Below are 13,933 nucleotides of genomic sequence, written 5' to 3' on the forward strand. Positions count from 1 at the left end.
CTAGCCAAACAATTTTACTAGTTATTTTGATTCACCGTAGAAGCGTTTCTATAAAGAAACAAAATCAAAAACAAAAATAGGAGAATTTGAAACCCTGCCACCCTTAAAAAAAGATCTGCAGAGAATATGTAGAACAACTGCAATATTCACAACCACAAGTAAAAAATTGGTAAAAAGATTAAGCAAGTGCGATTGGACGAAGAGGCCCCTGCTCTATTGCGTTCTCCATCTTCCATTGTGATACTCGAAGCCTGTTGTAGATGCGTGTACTCCTTAACGCCGAAGTAACTATGCGTCAACGGATCTCAAATAAAAAGAAATGAAGTCCTAAACACTGCCCGTCGATTAGTTTATCGTACAGAAATAATTGTATTTAAATGTAGACAATTCATATCATAAGCTCCATATTTTAATTTCATAAGTCATTTGAAAAAAAAATTGTGTGTAGATAGCCCATCATTCATAGATGATCCTTCCATGCAACATCCATGTACACACAAAAGCCAATCCATAAAAAAACCATGTAATTTCTTTTTTCAGATTAACGTGATAATTTTGTGATATTAAGAGCGAACATGATGACTTTTTCCCCTATTATTAAATATTAAGATAAATAGATAGAATCCCAACTAAAAAGAAGGCCAGGCAGGTTAGTTTGGCAATGTTTTTCTGAAAAAGCAGTGCCAGCAAGTTACAAATATGAGATGGCGGGAAAACCAAGTCTCGTTGGTCGAGGGGTTGGTCCGGACGCAGCCTGACAACGGCAGCAGCAGCAGCATCAGCTGCAAGCCGAGCCTTTCGCTTCACTTTGCAGCAACGGGGACGGCGCACCCAACCAGCCTGGCTCCCCCTCACCCGCCACGACGCGCGCAGCGCGCTCGCAGGCGCCGACGGGCTCGATCGACCGAACGCCTTCATCGTCCCGCCATCGATCGAACAGCCACCCCTCACCTCTCCCACCCGCCAAAACCTCTCCTCCTCCTCTGGTCTCTCATATAGCTCGCCCCTGCCACAAGGCAGAGCATTGCACACACTACTCGCGTCGCCTTGCATTGCCAGCGTGAGCACCTGAGGGAGGCCAAGAGCACCTCGGCCTCGTCGGTGTCGTGATGGAGGCGAGCGCCGGGCTGGTGGCCGGCTCGCACAACCGGAACGAGCTGGTGCTGATCCGGGGGCACGAGGACCCCAAGCCGCTGCGGGCGCTGAGCGGGCAGGTGTGCGAGATATGCGGCGACGAGGTGGGGCTCACGGTGGACGGCGACCTCTTCGTCGCCTGCAACGAGTGCGGCTTCCCGGTGTGCCGCCCATGCTACGAGTACGAGCGCCGGGAGGGCACGCAGAACTGCCCCCAGTGCAAGACCCGCTACAAGCGCCTCAAGGGTACGTTTTTGCCATCTCTTGCCTCGCTTGTCCATGGACTCGGTGATCGATCGGTCGATCGCGCTGCTGATCGCTTGCAATTTGCTCGATGATCTGGTACGATGTTAAGGGAGCCCGAGGGTGGAGGGGGACGAGGACGAGGAGGACATCGACGACCTGGAGCACGAGTTCAACATCGATGACGAGAATCAGAAGCAGCTGCAGCTGCAGGGAGGCATGCAGAACAGCCACATCACCGAGGCGATGCTGCACGGCAAGATGAGCTACGGGAGGGGCGCCGACGACGGTGAGGGCAACAACACCCCGCAGATCCCGCCGATCATCACCGGCTCTCGCTCCGTGCCGGTATATACACCTTCCAGTCACTCGATTGATTCTCCCTGTTGTTCATTCCTTCTTCGTCAGGATTTCTAACTAGAATTCCTCAGGTGAGCGGTGAGTTTCCGGTAGGCAACGGCTATGGCCCTGGCGAGCTCTCCTCTTCCCTGCACAAGCGCATCCATCCCTACCCTGTGTCTGAGCCAGGTTTCGTTGCTGTTCATGATCAAATTAGTAACAAGTTTGTTTCATCAGTTCAAATCAAACGACACTGATCACTTCCTGATGGATTTGAGCAGGGAGTGCGAAGTGGGACGAGAAGAAAGAAGTGAGCTGGAAGGAGCGCATGGACGAGTGGAAGTCCAAGCAGGGCATCCTTGGCGCCGATCCGGACGACATGGACGCTGACGTGCCGCTGTAAACCTCCGACTCAGCTCGACCCCAGCTGATCCGTCACAGCAGCATTTCCCAAGAACAGCCACTGATCGCCTAAACTTTTATTCTTCTTTCTCTGACGAGCAGGAACGACGAGGCGAGGCAGCCGCTGTCGAGGAAGGTGTCGATCGCGTCGAGCAAGGTGAACCCGTACCGGATGGTCATCGTGATCCGGCTCGTCGTCCTGGCCTTCTTCCTCCGGTATCGTATCCTGCACCCCGTGCCGGACGCCATCGGCCTGTGGCTAACCTCCATCATCTGCGAGATCTGGTTCGCCATCTCCTGGATCCTCGACCAGTTCCCCAAGTGGTTCCCCATCGACCGCGAGACCTACCTCGACCGCCTTTCGCTGAGGTCCAGACAGACACCACAAATTCTTGATAGAAAACAGAACAAGAAGCAACCAGCTTCCCAGTGACAAGTGACCATTCATGGCATGGCTCTGAGATCTGTGAACGTTGCAGGTACGAGAGGGAAGGGGAGCCGTCGCTGCTGTCGGCGGTGGACCTCTTCGTCAGCACGGTGGACCCGCTCAAGGAGCCCCCGCTGGTGACCGCGAACACCGTGCTCTCCATCCTGGCCGTGGACTACCCGGTGGACAAGGTCTCCTGCTACGTCTCCGATGACGGCGCGTCGATGCTGACGTTCGAGGGGCTCTCCGAGACCGCCGAGTTCGCGCGCAAGTGGGTGCCGTTCTGCAAGAAGTTCAGCATCGAGCCCCGCGCCCCCGAGTTCTACTTCTCGCTGAAGGTCGACTACCTCAAGGACAAGGTCCAGCCGACGTTCGTCCAAGAACGCCGCGCCATGAAGGTACTGCGGTGCACTGGCTCCGAATCAAATGGTTCCGTCGGAATTCGCCAAGGAACACCGTTCTTGACCACGCTGATTGGTTGATTGCGCAGAGAGAGTACGAGGAGTTCAAGGTGCGGATCAACGCGCTGGTGGCGAAGGCGCTTAAGGTGCCGGCGGAGGGGTGGATCATGAAGGACGGCACGCCGTGGCCGGGGAACAACACCCGCGACCACCCCGGCATGATCCAGGTGTTCCTGGGCCACAGCGGCGGCCACGACACCGAGGGCAACGAGCTGCCACGCCTCGTCTACGTCTCCCGTGAGAAGCGCCCGGGCTTCCAGCACCACAAGAAGGCCGGCGCCATGAACGCTCTGGTAATGAAATACACCTGAGACCTCTTCAGCTCCTTCAAAAGTAGACCAAGGAACGCCTTACGATTCTCTGAACTTTTTCCCCGGCAGATCCGTGTCTCCGCCGTGCTGACAAACGCGCCGTTCATGCTCAACTTGGATTGTGATCACTACATTAACAACAGCAAGGCCATCCGGGAGGCCATGTGCTTCCTCATGGATCCTCAGGTCGGCCGCAAGGTCTGCTACGTGCAATTCCCGCAGCGGTTCGACGGCATCGACATGCATGATCGATACGCTAACAGGAACACCGTCTTCTTCGACGTAAGCCTGCAGTCTGATCAGACCTAAATGGATCTAGAAGAAAAACTATGAGTGATGGATTCTGACATTGCTAGCTCTTGGTGATCAGATCAATATGAAGGGGCTGGACGGAATCCAAGGACCGGTGTACGTCGGAACAGGGTGCGTGTTCCGGAGACAGGCGCTCTACGGCTACAACCCACCCAAGGGCCCCAAGAGGCCGAAGATGGTGACCTGCGACTGCTGCCCATGCTTCGGCCGAAAGAAAAGGAAGCACGCCAAGGACGGGCTGCCGGAGGGCACGGCCGATGTCGGTGAGTTTCAGACGAAACTCAAGTCCTGCAGAACATCAAGGTTCAGTTCAGGGACCTGTGAAGATTACTGAAATTGCAACCTGTTCTTGTTTCCAGGAATGGACAGTGACAAGGAAATGCTCATGTCCCAAATGAACTTCGAGAAGCGGTTCGGGCAGTCCGCGGCGTTCGTCACGTCGACGCTCATGGAGGAAGGCGGCGTCCCTCCTTCGTCAAGCCCTGCCGCTCTCCTCAAGGAGGCCATCCATGTCATCAGCTGCGGCTACGAGGACAAGACCGACTGGGGTCTGGAGGTAAGGCATCAATCACTGAAACCATCAATTCAGTCAGCTCCCTGCATTGCTCGAGCAATTGATGAACTGCAACTCCATGGGTGCTGCAGCTGGGGTGGATCTACGGGTCGATCACGGAGGACATCCTCACCGGGTTCAAGATGCACTGCCGTGGGTGGCGGTCGGTGTACTGCATGCCGAAGAGGGCGGCGTTCAAGGGGTCGGCGCCGATCAACCTGTCCGACCGTCTGAACCAGGTGCTGCGGTGGGCGCTGGGGTCCGTGGAGATCTTCTTCAGCCGGCACAGCCCCCTGCTGTACGGCTACAAGAACGGCAACCTCAGGTGGCTCGAGCGCTTCGCCTACATCAACACCACCATCTACCCGTTCACCTCACTGCCGCTGCTCGCCTACTGCACCCTCCCCGCCGTCTGCCTCCTCACCGGCAAGTTCATCATGCCCTCGGTCAGTGCCACGGCCTTCTTCCCCAGCCTTCCCGCCAAACCTCCCGGTTCAAATATTGTGTCTGACAACTTTGTGTGACGTTGCAGATTAGCACATTCGCCAGCCTGTTCTTCATCGCCCTCTTCATCTCCATCTTCGCGACGGGCATCCTCGAGATGCGGTGGAGCGGGGTGAGCATCGAGGAGTGGTGGAGGAACGAGCAGTTCTGGGTCATCGGCGGCGTGTCGGCGCACCTGTTCGCTGTGGTGCAGGGCTTGCTCAAGGTCCTGGCCGGGATCGACACCAACTTCACCGTCACCTCCAAGGCCACGGGCGACGAGGACGATGAGTTCGCCGAGCTCTACGCCTTCAAGTGGACCACCCTCCTCATCCCGCCGACGACGCTGCTCGTCATCAACATCATCGGCGTCGTCGCCGGCATCTCCGACGCCATCAACAACGGCTACCAGTCGTGGGGCCCGCTCTTTGGCAAGCTCTTCTTCGCCTTCTGGGTCATCGTCCACCTCTACCCGTTCCTCAAGGGGCTCATGGGGAGGCAGAACAGGACGCCTACCATTGTTATCATCTGGTCCGTGCTGCTGGCCTCCATCTTCTCCCTGCTCTGGGTCAGGATCGACCCGTTCATCGTCAGAGCCAAGGGGCCGGACGTGAAGCAGTGTGGCATCAACTGCTGAGCGCAGCAAGAATTCTGGAGCTTGTGCATAGGAAGAAGACGACCAATTTACAAATTTTGTATTGTTGATGTCTTGATTTCATGCTATGTTTTGTGTAATATTATGGGACCCAGAATTGTTGGAAGAGGAATTGAACAGAGGACAAGGTTTGAATGCTAAACAGCAAATGATATTCATGTTGTATGTAAGTTCTCTAGGAGGTGAATTTGGTTTAAACCATATGCTAATGTTAGCTTAGAAACAGGTGGTACTTGGTTATGGCACCATCGTTTCAAAATCAGATTTCAGAATCGGCATCATTTCGCTCTGGACAACAAGATCGCTTGAAAAAGAATCTGCACCATAAGTTTAGCAAGGAAATTTGCATGCGGGTACTTTTGCTTGAACCTAGGTAAAAGACCTGACAATCCTGAAGGTGGGACATGAACTTAAACTTTGCTAACAACACAAGATAGAGCTTAAAAGGTGGCATAAGCGAAGTCTTGACATTGCAACAAACTGATGTGTGTCCAGCACCAGTGTTACTTTGGAGTAAACAGCAATCCAAAAGTAAGATGTCAGTATTCACACAACACTTAAATTAGTTGCTTAAGCTGCCAAACAGAGTGCAGGTACAAAATCTTACAGGATTTTAAAAGAACTCATATTTTTCATCATCTAAGCCCGTCCATTTCATTTTGTGTATTATTTCCATATGTCAAAAATACAATTGGAAAGAAGAGGGCTCTATACAGCGAACAAAATAAGAAAAATGACTAAAAAAAGGCTTGAAGTGCTCTATATGGTGAAAAATCATTTACATTTGACGAGGCCTTTAAGTAAAGCTATCATCTCTATGCACTGGGAGTAGTTAGCTGCACAGCATCACACCATGATCTCCAGGGGACGTCTAACATTTGTTTGTTCTTGTTATTTCTCTCTAAAGATACCTTTCTGTTTGCATGATATGTTCTTATAGTTTGCAGGTTCAACTTGCACAGTTGTACCTGTTCAAAAGCATGGCATTGGGATTTCCAGAGCTTGTCCGGCTTGTTAATTCATATCAACAAGTCCATGTCTCTGCTGCATAAGATGTGTCCGTAGGCTGGACTCTTGCACCTGAACAAAAATGGGGAGAAAATTAGTAAAGTTCTTGTGTACAAACTGCCACTGTGATCGTCCATTGAGAAGAAAATCGATGAAACAACTGATCACCAGTTCACCGTCAATTAGAGGCAGACTATATTATTCAAAATTTACGAGCTCCATGGTCACTTATATATATAGACTATGGTCCATGCCCTTAAATTTCCTCTACTACAGCTCCGTCCCATCTTTCAAATAATAATTCACACTCCACGGCCTCAGGTGGCTAGCTCACAGAGCTAGAGTTCAACTCTATTCCTCTTCTAATCAGTATATCACAATTCATTTTTTTAGGAGAACCGTAGAGAAGGACCCTGCTGAAAAAAATTATTATTTTCAACTGTATCGATCCAATGCGAATCCCTTTTCTTTTGCAGCTACAGTACCAAGTTGTAAGAACATAATGTAGGAAGCCATTTGATCAGATTGTAGTCTAGGACCTTGATACTTGCTGGTAAAGATAGATGAAAATAAGAAGGATACTTTGATCCCAAAAGGAATGGCTAAACAACATGATTTTAAACTTTATATTTTAACCACCCGGATAATATCTAAACTTTGAGAATGGGATATCCTATTAAAAACCAACTGTTCTAACACTAACTAGAGAGTAGCATTTAAGTACCTGCAGTTTTGCAGCCACAGCTAAGAGTTCTCTGCATTCATCGAGCATGACCTTTTCTTGTCCTGCTATGACAGAAAGTTCTGAAACCAAAGATGTCCTGTCCACAACCTGATTAAGACAATCTAATGTTAATTAACAACCCTTCACAAATAATTAGTGGTAAGGAGGTAACACTAAGGAAAGTCCCTTTTTAGGTCCTCAACTTCTGTGCTCAATATAGTTGAGGTCATGAACCTTTTAAAGGTCCAATTTAAACCCTGTAAAAGAAGCTTTTCAGTTTTGAGTACAGACATGTGGGGGGCAATAGATTGGTGCGGCCATATTTTTTTCTGAGACTCAGGTCATTTCTTAGTGACTCGGAGGTGTAATCGACTTGTTGAAATTTTTTAATAGAACCCTTTCTGTAACCATCCGCCAAGATCTGGTGCTAAATGGACTTTAAAAAGGCTCCAAGCCTAAACCAAACCTTGATATGCACATCATTTCAAACTATTACTTAGTGTAGTTCGGTTGATTTTCTTGTTAAAAAAGATGTGGTTCGGTTCATAATGAAGGTAATTTTGGCTGAGGAATCATAACTTATTGAATTTTAAAAAAAATCAGCATGTGAATTATCAATTTTCATTCCAAGAGAACAGCATTTCTTGTTATTGTTATTTTGCACTGGATGGCTACCAAAAAATGATATAAGTGAAATAGTATGTGCTGTATGATTTAAAGACTCCATTTTACCAAATAGAAAATATAAAAGTGTATAATAGAATCTTAAGTCAAATTCATGCTATTATCTGACCTTTGAAAGCATGCAGCAAACAGATGAGCCCAACCCTTGCATGACATCAACAGCTGAGCTTACAGCATTCCTAAGAGCAATTACATCAGCCTGTTGATATGATAGCAATACCATATCAAATCACGAGAATAATATTTATTAAGAAGTGCAACTGCAAAAAAAGCTCGCAATTTAATTAATAAAGCTCTTCCCGGCATACCTTTGCTCCTGATGTAACTTGCAGGCGCAGTGTGCTTGCTTTTAGAGCCTCAGTTGCTCCAAATAAAGCGATGCTATTATCTCTTTCAAGTGCTGGCCATTGTTCAAGATATACAATCTGAACCAAAACAATAGACACATTTTAGAAAAGCTCATATATGCATTTGACAGTCATACATCCAATACTATGAGTTCTGCATTGCATTATGTATATCAATAATTTTCAAATTACACACATCCCTCCTTTGAAAAGAAAATGTAGTATGGCAGCTATATCCCTCCTTTGAAAAGAAAATGCACCTAAAATTTCTCTTTTTTGTATCTTGCAAACAATATTGAATTAGACCTTGAAATTTTGCATGGTTGTAGATCATTACCTCACCTATAGTTGTGGAAGTTTTCAGAATTTGAGAACTTCTAAGTAGGGTTTCCAGTGTAACTTCTAAGGTCTAATTTGTCATCTTTATATTTTGCAAACTAGATCGACTTTGAACTTCAAATTTTGCACAGAGGTAGAGCATAACATCATCTATAGGTCTGCCATTTTTCAGATTTTTTGGAAACTTGTAAGTGTGTTTTCCGATCGATTTGCACCATTTCCAAAATCTAGTGCATTTGCACCACATATGCCCCCGAGTTGCTTGCTCCCCTATACTGTGTGCTGTTCAATGCATTTTCTCAACAATGCTAAGTTTGTTCCACATTTACCATGTTTGAACAAGAAGATACAATATTACTGTGGCTTTAATCTCTCAGAATCAGATAACAGTCTGAAAGAATATTACCTCGTAATATATTCAGTTCATTTGTTTTCATGGCTATGCTTGAATTGCAGATATATTTTTTTTATTTCTGTTTCAAGGATTTACCTACTGCCACATCCTGTCTCACCCTAACACAAAAACATTATCCAATCAGTGTAACGTCCATCTCTCTATCGTATGCACAAGGTACACACCCAAGCTATGTAGATAGATAGCTTCAACCACTAGTACTGTTACCAGCAACCCTCACCACAACTAGTGCTGCTAGCCTTGCAGCTATCTAAGGAGACAAGTTCCTTGCCACTACCACGTGTTTCTCCTAGCCATCCCAGTGCTCTTGCAAAGGTTGAGCTGCTACTTGTTGGCAACTATGCTTTCAGGATGTTTCCCATGCTCGAGCACAAAGCATCTGTTAGGTGTAGGAATTACTGTTCACGAGTGTGACCAGTGCCCTCGGTACTGTAGCATGTGGTAGGTTTGTTAGTTTGAATCAGGTTCGGTTTAGGAGATAAGATAGAGTTTGTTTAGTTTAAATCAGGAGAGAATTAGAGATAAGATTAAGATATAGAGTTGGATTTAAACTAGAGATAAGATTAGAGATAGAGTTGGTTTCAATAGTCTTTTTAGGCTGGTTGGCCGGCTATATATACACGGCATCAGCTGTGATCAATCAATCAAGCAAGATAAATCAATCTAGTTCTCAGTCCTCTTCTCCTGTCTCCCCAATCTATAGTTCAATCTCTCCCCTAGCAACCGACGCCGCCCGGCTATCCTCTTGGTGGTGTTTACCCTAATAGCATCCCTAAGGAAGGCTGTTCTATCATGTGCAAACATGATGCAAATAGGAATTATGTTCGAATAGAAATGCATCAATTTTGTAGTATGCTCATGATATAATGTGCAACCTAACCAAAAGACACGAGGAATTGATGCATGATCATGGACCTTACCTGCTCTTTCAGAATGCCGTACAGCCTCAATTCTTTCTGAAGGTGTTGCACCATGATTCTTCTAACATTAGCAGCATCCCGCAAGTTTAAGATATTCCTCCAGACATTATAAATAGTACTCTGTTTTACATGATACGAAGGGAAACTCATTTCATCAACTGATTACTCAACAAAAAGAAAAAAATTAATGGTAAATACACATGTGGTACACCAAAGTACCAATGCTTAGCAACAACAGGTCACAAACTTCTAAGCACAGATATGAGAAAAATTTAGATGCAAAAACTCCTCTCAGCCTTTTTGTTCAAGTGGTTAGTATAATCAGCTCATAGCTACAAAGCCAATTCATTGTGACAAAAAAAAGTTCACTTGCCTAGTCAGGCAACTTATTTTTAATAGACCATAAGAGACATTTATCCTGTAACAGTAAGATTAACTTGTTGAGAGGGAGCATTGTGTGAATTGTTGTCATGGCATCCTATAAGTTGGAGACCAATTGCATTAAGTACAGGAATCCAAAAAGAACAAGCCCACATGAAACGAACAAAGCCAACTTTTTTTGAGAGGGAAACAAGGCCAACTTAAACAGTATCCAAATTTTTAAAAAGTGTAGATGCTAATTTTTACCTCAACTGTGATATTTTGAAATGATAGAATGTCTGCTGCACGAGCATTTATAAAGAGCCACTGCAAATATCTATTGTACAATAGACGCAGTTGGTGGATGTTTTCAATTTGGCTGGCATTCTTCTTTCCCTTTTTCACATCAACCATGTAGTTAGTAACAGGAGATGTAACACCTGATTGAATAGTTCCAGTACTTTGTGACCGACACGGTGTTGAAGGCCTTGTCCGAGATGGGCTCTGGAAGGTCCTGGAAGGTGAGGATGCAGCTGGCAACACCTTTCTTGGTGATGGTGGTCGATGTACAACTGGAACAGGGAAAGTAACAGTCCTGCTTGGCCGGCTCACAGATTTAGATCTCTCTGTTGTCTGTGAATGAATATTATTACCAGAATCTACCTCACCATCTCTTCTGCTTGCCTGGATAGCCAATCTCCTTGCCACTTCATCCAATGATTGATCCAACCGTTTGACTGTACCTTCAGAAGCAGGGATCTTCCTTGGTGAAAGGCCTCTTGAAGTATTTGACAAAGGAACTGATCTAGTAGCTTTGTCGGAAAGGTCAATATTTCTTGACATGAGATTCGTAGGCACCTGCCTACCTATCATGGCTGGCCACCGGTGTTGCTCAATTACCCTCTTAGGGTGCTCTTCGTAAGGTTGAGTATTCTCACATTGTTCACCAATGTTCTTCCTTCTAAAAGGACTTCTCTTCCTCTCAGTGAGAACACTTACCTTCCCCTTGGTACGATCCAGCGTTTTATCTTTTTTATCAGTAGGTGCAGCTATAGATTCTGACTGGAAGGAGGAAGACAAGTTCCGCATCGCTGGCCACAATCCATCAGGATCCCTTGTGCTTGATATACACTTAGAACTCTTACGTAACTCTGTGACGATATCACGAACAGGTGTAACAGACCTTGATGTAGCGGTTGAGGGTGTTGACACCCTAGAAGAAGGGGTTGAAGGTGTTGAGGACCGCCTTCCTCTATCTGCTGATTGCGCCCTTTTGGGTCTTGGTGTGCCCTCAGTAGCGGACATCCGGCCAAGACTTGGTGATGTACATCGCCTTGTCTTAGTGGCAGCAGCCAGTCCGGTCTTGTGCCTGGATGCGGAATCTCTCCTGCTGAAAGCATTGTGCTTCTCAGATGGAACTAGTGGTTGTCTTAGAGTCTCATCGACAAGAGCAGCCTTCTTCACATCACTCTTAAGGACATCCATGAAGAATAGCAACTTCCAGAAAAACCACAACAATGTGGATCTCATGAACTAGCTCCCTGCAGCAACCCAAATCTACTAAATGACCCACAAACAGGAACCAAATAGACAGAGTAAGCCTAATGAAGAAAGCAGTCATCTAAATTTTAGCTTGAAACAAGCAACATAACTTTCTACACATACAAAAACCAAGAGAGGGCACCAAATTGACATGGAAAAGCAATGTACTTAGGTCAACCAGAAATTGTCGGTAACTGAATTGCGAATGGAGATGATGCTATACCAGTTTGAGAACTGCAATTCTGAACAGCTGCAGTTGTTGCCTCAATCCCTCTCGTGGGGACATAATGGCTGGACTAGGAAGGGAAGTGATTTGATGGAGGCTCAGAAGCAAGGGATGAAGGCGGCACTGGCATGTATAAATACATTATACATCATTGCATCCACTATCTAAAGCATAAAAAAGAAGAATTTTTTTTGGGAAAACTGAGCTGCTACATGGGATCATGCAGCAATCGAGCAAGGACAAAGCAAATAAACAAATTATTCAAGGAGATTCTGATGGTTTTGGAACAGACAGGACAATCCACATGCATGCGAGACAAATCTGTTGCCTAATAATTTCCCACCGGAAGCAGCATGGGAAACAGGGACCTTTTTTACTACTTACCACTTATGATCTATGCACATGCATTACTGATATGCCCGCCCCGATACAGACAAGGGGAAAATATAATAGCAATAAATAAAATGCCAAAGTTCACTTGAAGTTGCCGGAATTCTCTTCGGCAAAATCGACTATCCAAGCAGACAGTTTGGTATGCGCAAGGTAATGGCGTATGCTGATTGCACTGTTGGGTCAGTTCGATAATGTTTTCTAAAAAGTGCACATAACAAGGGCAAATTGAAGCACAAATTGCATGGAGAAAGACATTAACTTTGGCATTAAGCATTCACTGCTGGAGTCATGCATAAAGCCACCTATTTTGATTTGTAAGTATCACTATTATTAAACACCTACTGGTCTTTCAAGAATGCACCGCGGAGTAATTGAGCGTCCAAACCACCTATTAAACCTAAGCACGGGCAAAAGCAAGGCCGCAGTAGGCGAAATTAACTTCCCGAGATCGAGTGCTACTCCAACAAAGCCAAGGGAACCACGCCATACCAAATTTCTCAAACACTCACGCAGTGACACTCAGAACCCCACGGAATCCGCAGCGAGGAACCCAAGTAGCGCATCGGAATCATTCGAGAGCGGCGAAGAACCCGAGGAGGAGCCGACCGGATTCGCCCAAGCGTTGTTCGTACAAACCAACGCGGAGCGCATCTAAAATTTCTGAAATCACCTGAGCCCCGGGCTCGCGATCAACGCTAAACCCAATCAGCTGTCCCATCGGCCCGCCCCGATCACCCAATCCAAACGCCCGGGCGAGCTTACCCAACCTGCTCCCCCTAGCTCAAATCGCGCGACAAAAAAAACAAATAAAACGCGAATCGATCAGCACTACGCAACCAAACAAGCCCTAACCCCTAGCTCCGAAGCCGACCAAGCAAGCGCCAGAGACCTCCTCACCTCGAGAGCCCCAGTAGCAACCGTGCGGAGACCCCGAGCCGCCTCGGCGACGCCTTAAACCCGCTCCGCCGCCTCCTCTTCCACCTCGTGGCGCCGCCGGGCCGTGGGATCTCCGGGACACGCGAGCCTCGCGAGATCACAGAGATCGCCGCGATTTCGGCGTGGGTTTTGGTTTTCCGCAGGAGCTTGGAGCGGAGGAGAGGGGGGGGGGGGGGGCGGCGTGGGTGAGGAGGAGAACGACGGTTGCCGCGTCGGAACGGAAATAAGGAAGACCAAACGGCTCCCTAATTGCACCATTTTTCTTGTTAAGCTACCGCCCTGTTTTGGTGCGTCTACTCGCGCGTGCACCCCGAGCACGGACAGTAGAGTGCAGATCATGTAACACTTTATTTTTTACTACATTCATTTTCTTTTACTTATCACTAATTTTTTACTGTAGTAATTTTGATTTTATATTTTTTCATATAAAAATTTTATAGGTATTTAAAAATTTTATATCATTATATTCGTCGTAAAATGTACTTCATTAATATTGTATACTTTTAATTATTTGTAATTTTTTTAAAAACACAAGGTAAAAATTGCTATAATAAAAGGCTGATAACAAGTAAATAAAAATGGAAGTAGCAACACTTACACCACCTCACACATATACACACTCGTAGGAACACCGGTATAACTTGTAGATATATGTACACATTCACACCATCTTACACACCTACACAACGTCTACTGAAGACAAGAGATGCAAAACTTAA

The 13,933-nt window shown here is 46.6% G+C and overlaps 2 protein-coding genes across 6 annotated transcripts; one reads left to right on the plus strand and one right to left on the minus strand.

Annotated features, from left to right (window-relative positions):
- Window positions 1-898: 898 nt before the first annotated feature.
- LOC133897318 (cellulose synthase A catalytic subunit 9 [UDP-forming]) lies at window positions 899-5,485 on the plus strand. Its single transcript, XM_062338005.1, has 12 exons — window positions 899-1,380; window positions 1,490-1,725; window positions 1,809-1,905; window positions 1,998-2,115; window positions 2,221-2,487; window positions 2,598-2,943; window positions 3,036-3,299; window positions 3,387-3,599; window positions 3,688-3,892; window positions 3,989-4,185; window positions 4,275-4,628; window positions 4,715-5,485. Exons 1-12 carry the CDS (start codon window positions 1,110-1,112, stop codon window positions 5,300-5,302), a joined length of 3,156 nt encoding a protein of 1,051 aa, XP_062193989.1. The 5' UTR covers window positions 899-1,109; the 3' UTR covers window positions 5,303-5,485.
- Window positions 5,486-5,865: 380 nt separating this feature from the next.
- On the minus strand, window positions 5,866-13,402 carry LOC133897319 (AUGMIN subunit 8-like). Of its 5 annotated transcripts, XM_062338008.1 has the most exons (8): window positions 13,176-13,402; window positions 11,883-12,008; window positions 10,385-11,658; window positions 9,758-9,877; window positions 8,045-8,161; window positions 7,846-7,935; window positions 7,053-7,160; window positions 5,866-6,400 (listed from the first exon to the last, which is right to left on the minus strand). In XM_062338008.1, the coding sequence occupies exons 3-8, from the start codon at window positions 11,645-11,647 to the stop codon at window positions 6,335-6,337; spliced, it is 1,764 nt and encodes a 587-aa protein (XP_062193992.1). In that variant the 5' UTR covers window positions 11,648-11,658; window positions 11,883-12,008; window positions 13,176-13,402; the 3' UTR covers window positions 5,866-6,334. The 5 variants fall into 5 exon arrangements, with proteins under 5 accessions (XP_062193992.1, XP_062193990.1, XP_062193993.1 ...); XM_062338006.1 differs by lacking the exon at window positions 11,883-12,008; XM_062338009.1 differs by lacking the exon at window positions 11,883-12,008 and having other exon boundaries at window positions 13,168-13,402.
- Between the last annotated feature and the right edge of the window lie 531 nt (window positions 13,403-13,933).

This window comes from Phragmites australis, chromosome 17 (genome assembly GCF_958298935.1).
Source record: "Phragmites australis chromosome 17, lpPhrAust1.1, whole genome shotgun sequence".
In the NCBI taxonomy this organism is placed as follows: Eukaryota; Viridiplantae; Streptophyta; class Magnoliopsida; order Poales; family Poaceae; genus Phragmites; species Phragmites australis.

Excerpts from the sequence above, each read along its gene's own strand:
- LOC133897318 (XM_062338005.1), top strand. The coding sequence starts at position 1,110 with ATGGAGGCGAGCGCCGGGCTGGTGGCCGGCTCGCACAACCGGAACGAG. Across the intron at positions 1,906-1,997 it reads CTACCCTGTGTCTGAGCCAG|GGAGTGCGAAGTGGGACGAG; the intron begins GTTTCGTTGCTG and ends GGATTTGAGCAG. Across the intron at positions 3,600-3,687 it reads GGAACACCGTCTTCTTCGAC|ATCAATATGAAGGGGCTGGA; the intron begins GTAAGCCTGCAG and ends CTTGGTGATCAG.
- LOC133897319 (XM_062338006.1), bottom strand. The coding sequence starts at position 11,647 with ATGAGATCCACATTGTTGTGGTTTTTCTGGAAGTTGCTATTCTTCATG. Across the intron at positions 9,878-10,384 it reads TTCAAAATATCACAGTTGAG|AGTACTATTTATAATGTCTG; the intron begins GTAAAAATTAGC and ends CATGTAAAACAG. Across the intron at positions 6,401-7,052 it reads CTGTGGCTGCAAAACTGCAG|GTGCAAGAGTCCAGCCTACG; the intron begins GTACTTAAATGC and ends ATTTTTGTTCAG.